The sequence below is a fragment of the Ornithorhynchus anatinus genome, chromosome 2, assembly GCF_004115215.2.
Source record: "Ornithorhynchus anatinus isolate Pmale09 chromosome 2, mOrnAna1.pri.v4, whole genome shotgun sequence".
In the NCBI taxonomy this organism is placed as follows: domain Eukaryota; kingdom Metazoa; phylum Chordata; class Mammalia; order Monotremata; family Ornithorhynchidae; genus Ornithorhynchus; species Ornithorhynchus anatinus.
This window is the reverse complement of record NC_041729.1, coordinates 140,821,174-140,835,597: the sequence shown is the minus strand read 5'-3', so window position 1 is coordinate 140,835,597 and position 14,424 is coordinate 140,821,174. Positions and strand designations below refer to the sequence as shown.

At 53.5% G+C, this 14,424-nt stretch overlaps 1 protein-coding gene across 1 annotated transcript in view; it reads left to right on the top strand.

The window, feature by feature from the left end:
• Positions 1–14,424, top strand: part of LOC100085552 (cGMP-dependent 3',5'-cyclic phosphodiesterase) — a 139,410-nt gene that overhangs the window by 112,566 nt on the left and 12,420 nt on the right. The window contains exons 7-20 of the mRNA XM_029056895.2: positions 1,327–1,386; positions 1,592–1,766; positions 2,530–2,582; positions 2,832–2,906; positions 3,394–3,435; positions 3,925–3,993; positions 4,602–4,732; positions 5,640–5,751; positions 8,242–8,281; positions 8,651–8,714; positions 9,178–9,256; positions 9,667–9,844; positions 11,693–11,805; positions 13,904–13,981. Coding sequence (XP_028912728.1) covers positions 1,327–1,386; positions 1,592–1,766; positions 2,530–2,582; positions 2,832–2,906; positions 3,394–3,435; positions 3,925–3,993; positions 4,602–4,732; positions 5,640–5,751; positions 8,242–8,281; positions 8,651–8,714; positions 9,178–9,256; positions 9,667–9,844; positions 11,693–11,805; positions 13,904–13,981 — 1,269 coding nt within the window. The remainder of the gene's footprint in view (positions 1–1,326; positions 1,387–1,591; positions 1,767–2,529; positions 2,583–2,831; positions 2,907–3,393; positions 3,436–3,924; positions 3,994–4,601; positions 4,733–5,639; positions 5,752–8,241; positions 8,282–8,650; positions 8,715–9,177; positions 9,257–9,666; positions 9,845–11,692; positions 11,806–13,903; positions 13,982–14,424) is intronic.

Genomic DNA, 14,424 nt, shown 5'->3' with positions numbered 1-14,424 from the left:
TGGTCAAATGCACAGAGGCTTCATTCCACATCCTACTGTCAACCCTCCCTGATTGGTCTCCCCATCCCCCTTCCAAAATACAAGGATAGAGGCATGGAGCCTCCGAGCATGAGAGGCAGTGAGGCTTAGTAGGGAGAGGATGGGGCTGAGAGGCAAGAGACCTGGGTTCTAGTTCTGACTGCGCCCATTTCCTGCTGGATGATTTGGGGCAAGTCACTCACCCTCTCTAGTGCTCAAATTCATCATCTATAAAATGGGGGAGTGAGGAGGAGATAGTGAAGGGAAAACCATCACTCCAGATTGAGGCTTTGATGATGAATCTCACTTGCCTCTGTGCTCCTGAACCACCAGCTCACCCCCGAAAAGCTCCCTCAGCCAGAAGAGATGGGGAAACAGCTGACAAAGCCAGAATGGAGAACTATAACAATACTTTCAGGAGGACAGAAAACTTTGCAGCTAAAGCACCCTCTCTAGGAAACAGATCAGATGGGAATTTAAAGAAAGCTCACCAGTCAACAGAATGCCCTCATATTCCTTCAGTCTAGCCAACATTAAGTTCCCCTGTCCCTAGTGAATTCCCTGTTGCCAGCTAGGGGCATGCTGCAGGCATGCTAGGTCATGCTGGGACATGCTGGGGAAATGCTGGGACATGGGCCTGCCCACTTGAGAAGGACCCCTTCTCCTTCCCTTCACCACCAGCTTTGACCACGAGACTCAGATCTCTGTGGTTTCTACTGGAGCCAGCAGACCCTAGAGCTGTCCCCTCTTAGATTCCTCAACGACCCCCCCACCCCCTGCTTCTCTCCACCCTCTGCTCCCAGCAGTGGCAGCCTTCTCTCTGTTTCTGGGACCTGGAGCTGCCATCTCGCCTTCCAGACCTCGGACTGGGCTCCCTTCCAGCTGGCTGCAGTCGCACCCGGCAGCTGGCTGAGAAGGGGATGGGCAGGCAGTGGGTGGGGTCAGCGATGGGGGACAAGAAGATGGGGATGTGGATAACCTCCAGTAGCTCTGAGGCCCCAGAATGCTGTGCAGGAGCCATCTTTGAGGATTGTTGAACTGCCAGTTTCTGGCCTTGCTAGAGGAGAGGCATTTGTAGGTTGTTTGTCAGTAGGGTGGGGATGGAGGTAGCCTGGGGAGCTGCAGGGTGAGGTCTCAGGCTGGGCTGGGGGCTGAGGGAGCTGGGGATGGTGCTGGCCAGATGGAAGGGGATGCAATGGGAGATTTCATGGGTCATAGATTCCTTTGCTGCTCCCCTTGGTTCCTAGATGTCTTGAAGACCAAAGCCATGCCACTCTGTCCTTCAGCACCTTTATCCATGTCTTCCAGGTGCGCAGTGGACAGCTGGGGGATGCGGATGAACGGAGCTTGCAGGCGCTGGAGAAGCACGTGAGTCAGGACCTGGGGCCGGGGCTGGATAAAGTATCTGAAAGGGCAGGGAAGGAGGTGGGTCATCTCCTTCACTACCAGTGTCGTCGTTGCCTCTGCTGCCCCACCTATATCCCTGCCAACACTCTGATGGGGGAAACAGGAGAGACCCACAGACAGACCCCCCCCCCAGCCCCTGAGGTACCCCTCTCCACCTGCCTTGCAGATCCTGGTGGCCTTGCGGCGGGTCAGGGCCCTGCAGAAGCCCCAGCCGACCTCCCGCCCCAGCCCCCAGGCCAGCCCAGCCCTGAGCCCTTCTCGGACGTCGCTTGTTCTGCTGGACCCCCCCGGAGACAGTGGATCCTACAGCGACTTGGACCGGAAGATCCTGCAGCTGTGCGGTACACGGGGCGGGGCTGCGGATCAGCAGGGAACTGTTGTCCACCCCGTCCTGCAACCCCTTTTTTTAAAAAATGGCATTTGTTAAGCGCTTACTATGTTCCAGGCACAGTACTAAGAGCTGGGGTAGGTACAAGCTAATTAGGTTGGATTGTAGACCATAAACTCATTGTGGGCAGGGAATGTGTCTATTGTTATAGTGTACTCTCCCAAGTGCTTAGTACAGTGTTCTGCACACAATAAGCGCTCAATAAATGCTATTGAATAAATGAATGAAAGTCCCTATCCCACATGGGGCTCACAGCCTTTATCCCCATTTTACAGTCAAGGTAACTGAGGTCCCCGAGAAGTGAAGTGATTTGTCCAAGTTCACACAGCAGACAGGTGGTGGAGCCAGGATTAGAACCCAGGTTCTTCTGGCTCCCAGGCCCATGCCATGCTGCTTCTTGGGGAAAGAGAGTCTATCGCATCCTCAGTTCCCTGTCCATTCTGCCCAGAGGCCGAGGGTTGGCTGTAATGACCTCTTGAGGGTTGGCCTCACCCTCATCCCCGGTCAGAGAATAGTGGCTCCCTATATCACTCATCTCTCTCTGAGCTAGGCAAGAGAAAATTGTGGGCTCCTAGCTCTTGGGGTGGGGAGCGGATGGTGGGGTGGGGGGCAGACAGGGGGATGGGGAGTGTGTAGGTCCTTGCGCCAGGTAGAGGATGGCCCTCTCCCTCCCCTTCCCTTTCTCTCTCTGCTCTCACTGTGCCTGACTCCCACAGGTGAACTCTATGACCTGGATGCCTCCTCCCTGCAGCTCAAAGTCATCAATCATGTAAGGACCCGCCCTGGCCCCCTACAGGATCTCTGCAACCTCTACCCCTATGCAATCCCCCATTTTCTGCCCCCCAGCAATAGGGCCGCTGCAGGCCCCCGCCCCCCAAGTTAGGTGCCAACCATCCTGGGTTCGGCCTCAGGGACCAGCTAGACCACGATGGCGTAGGAGGTTGTGAGGCGGGGGGAAGAGAGACAAACAGAATCTGACACCCCCCCCCCAACAATTCCACGTCCTCTGCCCTCCCAGCTGCAGCAGGAAACCCAGTCGCCATGCTGTTGCCTCCTGCTGGTGTCAGAGGATAACCATCAACTCTCCTGCCAGGTGGGCACTAGGAGACCCCTCCGGACAGAGTAGGAGGGAGAGAGAGCGGGAGGGATTTTGCGAGGGGATGGGTTCTTGGGCAGATAGGGTGGTCAGTCAGTCAATCCTGCATAGCACTTATTGACCTCCCTGTCCACCACTAGTTTAGTCCAGAGGGGGTCATTCAGAATCATTCAGACTGCCACTCCCTTCCTCCCTATCTCCTTTTTTTTATATTACCTGTTAAGTACTTATTATGTGCCAGGCACTGTGCTAAGTTCTGGGATAGATACAAGCTTCATTTTCCATATGGGGCTCACAGTTTAAATCCCCATTTTACAGATGAGATAACTGAGGCCCTGAGAAGTTAAGTGATTTGCCCAAGGTCACACATCTGACTCCCAGATCCATGATCTATCCATTCTATCCATGCACTATTCTCATATTCTTCATCTTCTTTTTGCCATGGGTTAACAAATGTCACTATTATTACTATTATTATTATTAGGTTATCGGGGACAAAGTGCTGGAAGAGGAGATCAGCTTTCCTGTGAGAATCTGCCCCCTGACCATGGAGGGGTAGGGGGAAGGGAGGGATGGCTGGGGGAGAGAAGAACTGGGGAGAGGAGCCGGTCTACTCCTTCCCTTCCTTCTCTTCCCCCTCCCCTCTTCCCCTCCATCCCCCTCTACCACAGCTTGAGGCTTCCATGGTGGGATTTTCCCAGCACACTCTATCCGTTCCTCATCCCTCATCCTCTATATCACCAGAGACCCTGCTGCCATGGAAATGCAGAGATGACGGGCCTCTGATGTTACCCTCTTCCCACCCACTGGTTGTCCTCGGGGGAGGCAGGGAGATGCTGGAACTGGGTGGGGGACGTTGTGGGCAGAAGAAGCCGAGGGATTCAACATGGGGATACAAGGGGATATGGAATTTTGGAACTCTGGTCCAGGCCCCTTCCCAGAGCTGAGCCTTTTCCTTGGAGGTGCTGGGCCGGATGCCTATATCCCTTCCAAACCCCATCTTGCCCTTCTCCAGCTAACATTTGGACGCCTTGGGGACGTAGTGGAGAAGAAGAAATCCATCACACTGAAGGACATCAGCTCTGTGAGTTCCACTATCCCCCATGCCCGAGTCAGCTTGGAGTCCTTTGGGCTGCCCATGGGGAGATGCCCAGTGGACACAGAGCAGCCTGGGACAGCACATCTGTGTGTGTGGCAGCTGGTGCTCAATTGTCTGTGATTGCTGAGAGAAGACCTGGATAAAGAAAACCCACCGATAATCCAAAATGTATCTCGAATCCAAAATGTATCTCGACCTCCTCTTCCCCCTCCCCCTTCCTTGGAGAGATGTCACGGAGCCAGGTCACTTGTCAGGAGAAAAGCATATGAGCCTGGTTAACTAGCCCTGGGTTCCTCAGGATTTGGCCACAAGGATTCGGAGGAGGCCTGGGTTCTAATCTCCCCAGCCCCCTAGGTCTCAGCAAGCCTCTTCTGAATCAACCAGTCATATTTATTGAGTGCTTATTGTGTGTATAGCAGTGAACAAGTGCTTGGGAGAGTACAATGTAACAGTTGGGTAGACACTTTGCCTGCCCACATCGAGCTTACAGTCTAGATGGAGAGTAGGGCTTGGCAGAAACACCCACCTTCCCTGCCCTCTGTCTCTCTCCATCTCTGTCTCCCCTGAGTTCTGTCTTCCTGCTTTCTCCGCAGGAGGAGCTGAGGCAGCTGCAAAGCATGCTGGGATGTGAGGTCCTCTCCATGCTATGTGTGCCGGTCATCAGCCGAGCCACATCCCAGGTGGTGGCCTTGGCCTGCGTCTTCAACAAAGAGGGAGGAGAAATGTGAGTTAAGGGGCTGGGGTGGCACCAAAATGGCAGCATGTAGGGGGGGAGGTAGGACTGAGGGGATGTGTGGTGGTGGTAGTAATGATATTTATTGAGCACACATTTGCTGCTTGTGCGCTTGAAAAAGCGCAAGACACATTCCTTGCTCAAAAAAAGCTTGCAGTCAGTCCATCCATAGTGTGATATTATTGTTGCCAGATAGCAGATAGTGGGGGTGTCAGGGGCCTAGTAAGGAGGTAGGATGGGCCCAGAGACAATCCTGTGTGGTTGTGTTTGAGCCCATCCACCTCAGGGCCTCTTGGAAACCCAGCTACCAGGGTGAAAGAGAAAGAGAATCTCCAGTAAGGGCAGAAATGGGCTGGAACTGTAGTAAGGGGGATTGAGATGAAGTAGAAGGGAACGCTTTCTGGGGGTAAGAGTCTGTGAGACCCAGGAACAGCATCTAAGGAAGGAAGTAGCATGAAGGGCAGAAGAGTTTAGGGGCTGAAATCAGGAAATGACCAGAAAAAGACACTCTAACCTCAGGACTATAGGGGAGAACTCACCTGGCCAGTGTTCCATTAGTGCTGGGGCTGTGGGACAATCAAGCCCCCTGAAGGCCTGGGGTGGAAACCCCCTCACCTCCAAGTCCAGACACCTGCCACCCCACCAAGCAGCCCTGGTGCTCATGAGCAAAGGGCAGGGGGAGGCAAGGTTTTTCTTTCCCCCCAGGGTCCAGGAGGGGCTGGAGGATTCTTGCTTTGGAGCAGATGAGGCAAGTTTGGCCCAGAGAGGTTAAGCAACTTGCTCCAGGTCACAGAGCAGGCCCTCTCCCTCCCTGGATGAGAAGCAGCCTTATGCCCAGCTGGCTTCCCCAGGGACTATGCCCAAGTCCTTGGCCCCAGTCCCTTTCTTCCTTTGCCAGGTACACAGATGAGGATGAACACAAAATCCTCCACTGCTTCTGCTACACATCCACAGTGCTCACGAGCACTCTGGCCTTCCAAAAGGAACAAAAGCTCAAGTGCGAATGCCAGGTAAGCAAGATCCTGCCCTTGCCTGCCCTCCCTGTCCCCTGCTCCTTGCTACTTCCTAAATTCAGCACCCTAATCCCCTCAGCAAGCCCCTCTCTCAGCTTCTCAGCTTCCCCATCCAAGCAGTTTTGGCTGACTCCTTGCCTTACTGGTTCAATCGGGGCCTGGGCGGGAAGGCAGCCTGGGACACCCAAACCCCCCAAATTCCTCTGCCCCAGTGACCTGTTGGGTCTGGACAGGTCAAACTTCTTCGAACTGAAACCAAACCTTGACGTTCTCCCACACCCCTCTCCCCAGTTAGAACAGGCACCTTACTCAATCTCTGACCCCAACCCTGACGCTCTCCTAGCCTTAAGTCTAACTGTTGACTTCACCCTAACTTCAATGGAAACTAGAAGCATGAGGCCATCAGACCCTAAGCGACACCCTCCTTAGCCTCAGAGCCCAGCCGATCTAGAACTCTGGGTCCAGCAGTAGAGCCAAAAGATGGTTTGCCTCCTGGAGAACCCCAGCTTTCATTGCGGCCCCAACCTCTCCCTGACCCCAGTGTTGACTACATCCACCTCAGTCTTGTCATGCCCCTCTGCCTCCCTGAGCTCTGAGCTCCAGGAACATGCCCTAACCCAAATGTCCACTCCACCTCCTTCTACGCTGAGGCCACTGCCAGCTTGGCTCAAGAGCAGGGGTGAAACTGGGATTCCTGCCCAGCACTGAGCTCCCACATTGGCCCTCCTGAGCACCTCCATCTTTGTTCTACCCTCCTGGGCTCCCTAGGATCCAGAAAAGAAGAAAGGAGCCACGGTCTTAGCCTGGAGCAGGGCTGATACAGACTCAAATTCGGTCCAAGGCTAATCACTTTAGAACGACATAGATAAGACACAGGGGCTTGAAAATTGCACATTACTGCTCTCTGGCCGAGTTGGTCATGGTATGGGGCTGCCCAGAGGCAGAAGGATTGATTAGATGACCTCTCAAGGAGTCCAGGCATCCTGAGTCCAGTACCCCACTGTAAAGTCCTGCAAGAACTGAAATTCCATGAGAAGCAGCGTGGCCTAATGGAAAGAGCACGAGCCTAGGAGTCAGAGAACTTGGGTTCTAATCCCGGCTCTGCCACTTGTCTGCTGGGTGACCTTGGGCTAGTCACTTCACTTAATTACCCCACCTGTAAAATGGGGATTAAGACTGACCCCCATCTGGGTCGGGGACTGTGCCCAACCTGATTAGCTTATATCGACCTCCGCGCTTAGGGTAGTGTCTGGCACCTAATAAGCGCCTAACAAATGCCATAAAAAAATGTTTTCCGGGGTTGAAATCCTTCCCCACCAGCCCCCTTCGCGCCGCCGGCTTTGCCCTCCAGCGGGGTCTGCCCTCCCTCTAGTGGTCATATTGTGCACTACAGGAAAGACGAGCGCCAGTCCCTATGTGAGAGCAGAGGAGGGAAGCGTGGGAAAATCCCAGCTGAGACCACCTGAGACCTTTCGGCTGCTTTCCTTGGGAGCTTCACACCTGGGCATGCGCACCTCACACCTCGGGCTCCTTAATAAGCGACCCCCAGGCAGGGGGACGAGACGCCTGAATCTTGGTCCTGTCAAGGGCGGGTTCTCTGGCTCTGTCTGTGTCCCAGGACAGAGTGGGGTGACAGGTTGCAGGTTGACCCCATTATCTGAGGTCAAGGGGACAAGGAGAGTCTGCACAGCTGGAATCACAGATAGGGCAGAAGCCCTCCTGTTATCTAAAAGCTTCGACTCCTTCCCCCAATCCTCCTCAACTGCCTAAGCTGCTATCAGTGTAGAGTATTGTCCCCACCCCGTTGGTTCCTTCTCCACTGACCTTTTTATGGTATTTGTTCTTACTATGCACCAGCCTCTGTAATAAGTGCTGGGGTAGATACAAGCTAATCAGGTTGAACACAGTCCATGTCCCAAGAGGGGCTTACAGTCTTAATCCCCATTTTACAGATGAAGAAACTGAGGCACAGAGAAGTAAAGTGACTTGACCAAAGTCACACAACGCCCAAGTGGTGGAGCCAGGATTAGAACCCTGTTCTTCTGACTCCCAGGCCAATGCTCTATCCACTAGGCTATGCTACTTGCTTCTGCTTCTTTGCGCAAGGAGGGGAAGGCATGGATGATGGGCCCTTGGAAAATGGAGTATTTTTTCAGGGAAACAGAGATCAGGGTTATTTGTCTGTGGCCCTCTGGGTCCCCAGGTGGATCAGGGCAGGAGGCACCAGGTCATCTTGTTGGAGCCCTGATTGCCTCCAAGGGAATTCTGAGGACCAGGTCCATCTGGGTCACTCCCCCCCAGACCCAGTTCCTGGAACATGATCCCGGGAAGTCCCCTTCCCCACCCTGGGGGAATTTTCCACTGCCATCCAATGGTGAGGGGAAAATTTCAGCCCATCGGTCAGGGCTTGGGGGCAGGAGGATGTCCCCAGTGTCCTCTGGGCTGCTCAGTCCTGCCTGAAGGGTCTGGGTCTTCTGTCTCCCACAGGCTCTTCTGCAAGTGGCCAAGAACCTCTTCACTCACCTGGGTGAGTGTCCTTGCTGCTGTGTCCAGCACACTGGCAGGTTGGGGAGGACAGAGAAAATGAGGAGGCATTGTGGGGTCCCTCCAAGAGCCTCACCCTCATAGCATCCTACCTGCCAGACTAGGGCTGCCCCCATTCCCCATTCCAGGAGCCAGGTTGGTTGAACTGACACCTTTGCCCTTTGCCTGGGAAAAACTGGGGCTGAATGACTTATCTGTGCCTCCAAAGTGTCCTCCAGGCCATTCGGTCCCTCCTCCTCCCCTTCCCTGTCCTTCTCCTCTTCCTTCTTCTTCTCCTCCTCCTCTGTCCATTCCTGCCACTCCATCCCAGTCTCTCACTTTCCTTTCTCACTTTCCTCTCTCTGCTCCACAGATGATGTGTCAGTGCTGCTGCAGGAGATCATCTCTGAGGCCAGAAACCTCAGCAATGCGGAGATGTGAGTTGCAGGATTCTCCACGAAAGTGCCCCGGGCCCCTTACCTCCCTCCTCCCTGGTGCCTCTGGCCCATCCCCCTCCTCCCAGAATGCCTCCACCCCTACCTCCTTCTCCTCCCTAATAGCTTTGGCCCTGCCCCCCTCCTCCCAGAACCCCTGCTCCTCTCCTCCCTGTTGTCTCGACCCTTGCCCCTCTCCCGTTGCTTGCCCCTCCAGTCCTGCCCCTTCCCCAGGTCCCCACAGTAGATTTCCCTAGGATGGTCCAGTTCAGTCTTGGGCCTCAAGTGCCTAGATCAGATCCAGGAGCCTCTAACTCCTTCTATGCTCAGATCTGGACCCCAGTCCACCCCTTCCATCTCCATGGACCTCTTAGAGGAGGAATTCCCTGCCTGTGGGGAGGGGCCTTGTTCTGGGAAGTGTTACTCTCATCCCACCCGATCCCCTGACTCCCTCCATCTCTCCTAGATGCTCTGTATTCCTGTTGGACAGACTCAATCATGAGCTGGTGGCCAAAGTGTTTGACGGAGGCGTGGTGGACGATGAGGTGGGGGCCAATGGGCAGGGAGGGAAGTGGGTGTTCTATTGTGAGGGAGGGGAACTGAGGTAGGGGCTGCTGGGGATAAGGGACTGGGCACTCTGTGAGGAGGGAGGGGAGGAGGGGGTGGGGGCATCTGAGGGGAAAAGGACTGGATAGTCTGGGGAGGGAGAAGAGGGTGGTATGTGGGGGAGGGGTCCCTGGGTGGGTGAGGAAAAAGGATAGGGTAACGAAACTACTAGATGGGAGTAGGGGTGAAGGGCCACAAGAGGGGGTTATTAAGGGTCTGCTTGGCTAGAAGGGTAAATCGAAGAGTCTGGGGATGGTGCTGGATTCAACCTTAACCCAGGGGTGACCAGCCACCTGTGACTGCTTCCACCCACTTGCCTGCCCTTCCCCACCCCTCATTATGCCCTCAGAGCCAGGAGTTTCGCATCCCGGCTGACCAGGGCATCGCTGGCCATGTGGCCACCACGGGCACCATCCTCAACATCAAGGATGCCTACTCCCACCCACTGTTCTACCGTGGGGTGGACGACAGCACTGGCTTCCGCACCCGCAACATCCTCTGCTTCCCCATCAAAGATGAAAACCATGGTGGGTGACTTGGCTGGGGGGAGCTGCAGGGCCTGTCGGGGAGGACAGGACTGGGGCAATGGCAGAGGGCTGTGGGGCTGAGGGGACCGCGGGGGTGGAGAGGACTGGGTGATGGCAGGGGACAGGGGAATTCCTGCAAGGGTAGGGGAGGACTTGGGGGGATGGCCAGGGCCGGGGGAGCTGCAGAGTTTGAAAGGCAGAGAAGAATGGGGGAGAGCAGGGGCCCGGAAAGCCGCAGGGCCGGCCGGGTCAGAGAGAACTGGAGGAACTGCAGGGAGCTGCCAAGGAGCTTGGTAGTGGCCAAAGCCTGCAGAGGAGTATTGTAATAATAAGAATAATGACCATTATTCTTATTATTATATTTATTAAGCACTTACTATATATCAACCATTTTTCTAAGCACTAGGGTAGAAGCAATTTAACAGGTTGGACACAGTCCCTTTGTCACATGGGGCTTACAGTCCTAGTAGGAGAGAATAGGATTTAGTATTTATTAAGCACTTACTGTGTACATAGCACTGTACTAAGTGCTGGAAAAGTGTGCGGAGGTGGAATTGGACATGGTTCCCTTCACTCTGGGGCTCACAGTCATAAGTGGGAGAGAAGGAACTGGAGACAGACACATCATGAGTGCAAACAGCCTAAAACACAGACACAAATAAGCAAAATAAAAACAAAATCAGAAGAATGCTGCGGCTATAGGAGCAGAATTTCAGGCTCCTGGGCACTCTGTTCAGTGCACACCCACAGTCATGGCGACCACTACAGCAGCCACCAGTCTTCCTGGGGTTTTATGGAGCCTTCACGATGTGCCTCATTCTGGGAGTGTTTTTCTCTTTCCCACCAGTGGGAAGCTGGATGAGATAGGGTCTCCTCGTTGGCATGGTGGAGAGCCAGTGCCAGCTTCTCGAGGAGGCAGTGGGGCTGGCACACAATAACAGCTTTTATTAGAGCGGCCCAGCAGATCCAGAGAATGCTGGGAGCGGAGGTTCTTGGTCGTGGGAGGAAAGGTAGCCGTTATCATGCTTGATTTGCTCAGGTGGAAGACAGGGGCATGGGGTGAGGTGGACCAGGATTTGGGGGTGAGGAAGAGGGGAGGATGGGTGCTGGGTGCTAGGGATGGGAGGCTAGAGGTTGATTAGCCTGGATGTGAGATCGACCTGACCAGGAGTCACGTGCCCTTATTGACTCATAGGTGAGAGCCCTCTCACGAGAGGACAGGCTGTGCCTGCCAGGCTCAGACAATCCTTGACCCCTAAAGTGTTGTCCAGTGGGCCAGGCCCTCCTGCTTGGTTCCTGGCCTGGGGGATCACTGAGCCGGTAGGGGCAGTCAGTCAATCATATTTATTGAGCGCTTACTGTAAGCAGAGCATTTTCATTAATTCATTCATTCAATCGTATTTACTGAGTGCTTATTGTGTGCAGAGCACTGTACTAAGTACGTGGGAGAGTACAGCACAACATCATAACGGACACATTCCCTGCCCACAATGAGTTTATAGTCTAGGGGAATTTGAGAAGTGGCTTTTGCTGATCCTGAAGCAACATAGCCTAGTGAAAAGAGCATGGACCTGGGTTCGAATCCCTGCCCAGGCACTTGCTTGCTGTGCGACTTGGTTAAAGTTGCTTAACTTTTCTTTGGCTCAGTTTCCTCATCTGTAAAATGGGTTTTAAAACTGCCAGCCCCACATGGGACATGGACTGTATCCATTCTGATTAACTTGTATCTACACCAGCGCTTAGTGACAGTGCCTGACTCATAGTAAGCATTTAACAAACACCATGAAAAAAAGAAAAAAACTCACCCCTCTTTATCCTCCTCCCACCCCTACTCTGTGACCCCCTCAGAAGTCATCGGGGTGGCCGAGCTGGTGAACAAGATCAATGGACCCTGGTTCAGCAAGTTTGATGAAGACTTGGCCACAGCCTTCTCCATCTACTGCGGCATCAGCATCGCTCACGTGAGTACAAACCCTGGCTGGGCTCCGTCCCCAGGCTGGCACTGACCCCTAGCTCCTGACCCCTAGCCCCCGTTTCCTCTCTTCTATCCCTTCTTCCCTATCCCTGCCCTCTCCTCTGTCCTTTGTCCCTTGTCCCCTATCCCTTCTCCTTGTACCCATCCTCTACCCCCTTTCTCCATCCTCCAACTCCTGCACTCTATCCCCTTTCCCTTGTCCCATTCTCTATTTCCTTTCCCCTCTCCCATGTCTTCTATCCTCTCTTCCTGTCCCATATCCCCATCTCCTTTCTCTTATCCCTGACCTCTATCCCTGACCTTTTCCTCAGTCATCTGTCCCTTTATCTCTTCATCTATGACCTCTTACCTTCTGTCTCTTATCTCCCCTACCTCCTATCCCTATCCTTTAATCCCCTATCCCCTCCTTCTCTACAACCACCACAGTCCTCAGCTCCCATTCCCCATCCCACCATCCCCTCCTGCTTCTTCTCTTCCCCTATCCTCCAGTCACAACAGCCCCACACTCCACCCGGGGCTGGGGAGTAGTTGAGGAAGGGGACCTGTGCTACTTGAGATTCAGAAAGTTGTGATGGTAATGGAGGGAAAGGATTGTGGGGCAGTTAGCATAGTCCCTTAAGGGGGTCTCAACTCCAGAATCCAAACCTCAGCACTCACATCGCTTGGCATGTGGGAATCAGGGAGCCAAGGGCTACCAGATGCTACTGGGCCCAGGTGAAGGAACCAGTGGGAAATCCATGGCACTTCCCCACTCTACTCTCCAGACATCTAACAAACGTTCCAAGTTCTGATACAGTTTCATTTAAGGCCCAGGCACAGAAAAAGGGGAAAGCTAAACCAGTGTTTACACTGCATTAGCTATTCAGGCTTCAATATATGCAAAGACAACCATACTTCCTGTGACACCCAAAGTTCCAAGCCTGAGTAGAAGCAGCATGGCTCTGGAAGTCAGAAGACCTGGGTTCTAATCCTGGACCTGCTCTGTGATCTTGGGCAAGTCACTTAACTTCTCTGAGCCTCAATTTTCTCATCTGTAAAATGGGGATTTAATGCTTGTTCTCCCTCTTACTTAGACTGTGATCCCCAAGTGGGACCTGATTATCTTGTGGTATCTACCCCAGTGCTTAGTACAGTGCTTGGCACAAAGTAAGTGCTCAACAAATATCATCTTTATTATTATTATTATCATCATCATTATTATGGGTACCCCTAGGTCAGCACATGGAACCGTATGTCTGGCAAGACACCAGAGTGTGACCTAGGAATCAGGAAGAGAGGGAGCAAAAATTCTGCTTCTGAATTTAAAAACCGCCTGTTTGGTCATTGGCTCGTCTATCAAGAGAATTCTGGGAAATGAAGGCCTTATGCCTCTGGAAAATGTGGTTACTAGGCAGCAGGCCTTACAAGTTTCTTGGACTTCAGTTCCATCTCCAAAAGGAGTCTGGACTTTGTCACACACAGGATCTGCCCACACTTGGCAGGAAGGTGGACATACTAATGAGAAGGTGGAGATATTGGTGGGAAGATAGACACATTAGTAGGAAGCCAGAAACTTTGTCAGGAAAATGGAGACACTGGCAGGAATGTGGAGACACTACCAGGAAGGTGGAGACATTGGCAGGGAGGTAGAGACATTGGTGGGTAGGTAAAGGCATTGGCAGAAAAGTGGTGACACTATCAGAAAGATAGAAACATAGGTAGGAAAGAAGAGACATTGGTAGGAAAGTGGAGACTTTGGAGGGAGGTGGAGATATTGGTGGGAAAGTGGAGACAGTAGCAGGAAGATAGAGACATTGTTGGGAAGTAGAGATACTAGAGGGAAGGAAGAGACATTGTCAGGAAAATGGAGATCCTGCCAGGAAGGTAGAGACATTGATGGAAAGGTGGAGACACTGGTGGGAAGGTAGAGACATTCATGGGAAAGAGGAGACATTGGAGGGAAGAAAGAGACATTAGTGGGCAAGTGGAGACCCTGTTGGGAAGGTGGAGACTTTGGTAGGAAAACAGAGGCACGGGCGAGAAGACAGAGACATAATGGGGAAGGCCAGAGGTCCCTGGCTTACAATTACCTCTCTCCTTGGCAGTCCCTGCTTTACAAGAAGGTGAACGAGGCCCAGTACCGCAGCCACCTGGCAAACGAGATGATGATGTACCACATGAAGGTGACCCTTCAGCAGGGCGGGGGGGCCTGGGTTTCAGGCTTGATCCACTCACCCCCAGGCAATGCCATGGCTCCCTCCTGAGTCGTGGAGGAAGGGGTTGAGAGTGGCTGGGGGACCCAGCCCTTCCCACAGGCCCAGGGGGTGGGCCAAACCAGGGCTGCACCACTGGGCTGCAGAGGCTGAGGGGAAGAAGCTGAGGGGCCGGAAGCAAAGATGAACAGGCAGGGCTGAATGGATGAGGCAGATGGGATGGGACTGTATGGATGGGGCTGAATGAATGGGACGGTGTGGCTAGAGCAGAGGGGTTGGGGCTGAACATATGGAGCTGAATAGATGGAGCAGTGCGGATAGGGCAGAGGGGACAGGTCTGAATGGATGGGGCAGCTCAGCCAAAGCAGAAGGGATTAGGGTGGATGGGATGGGGAGGAAGGGATGGGGCGGAT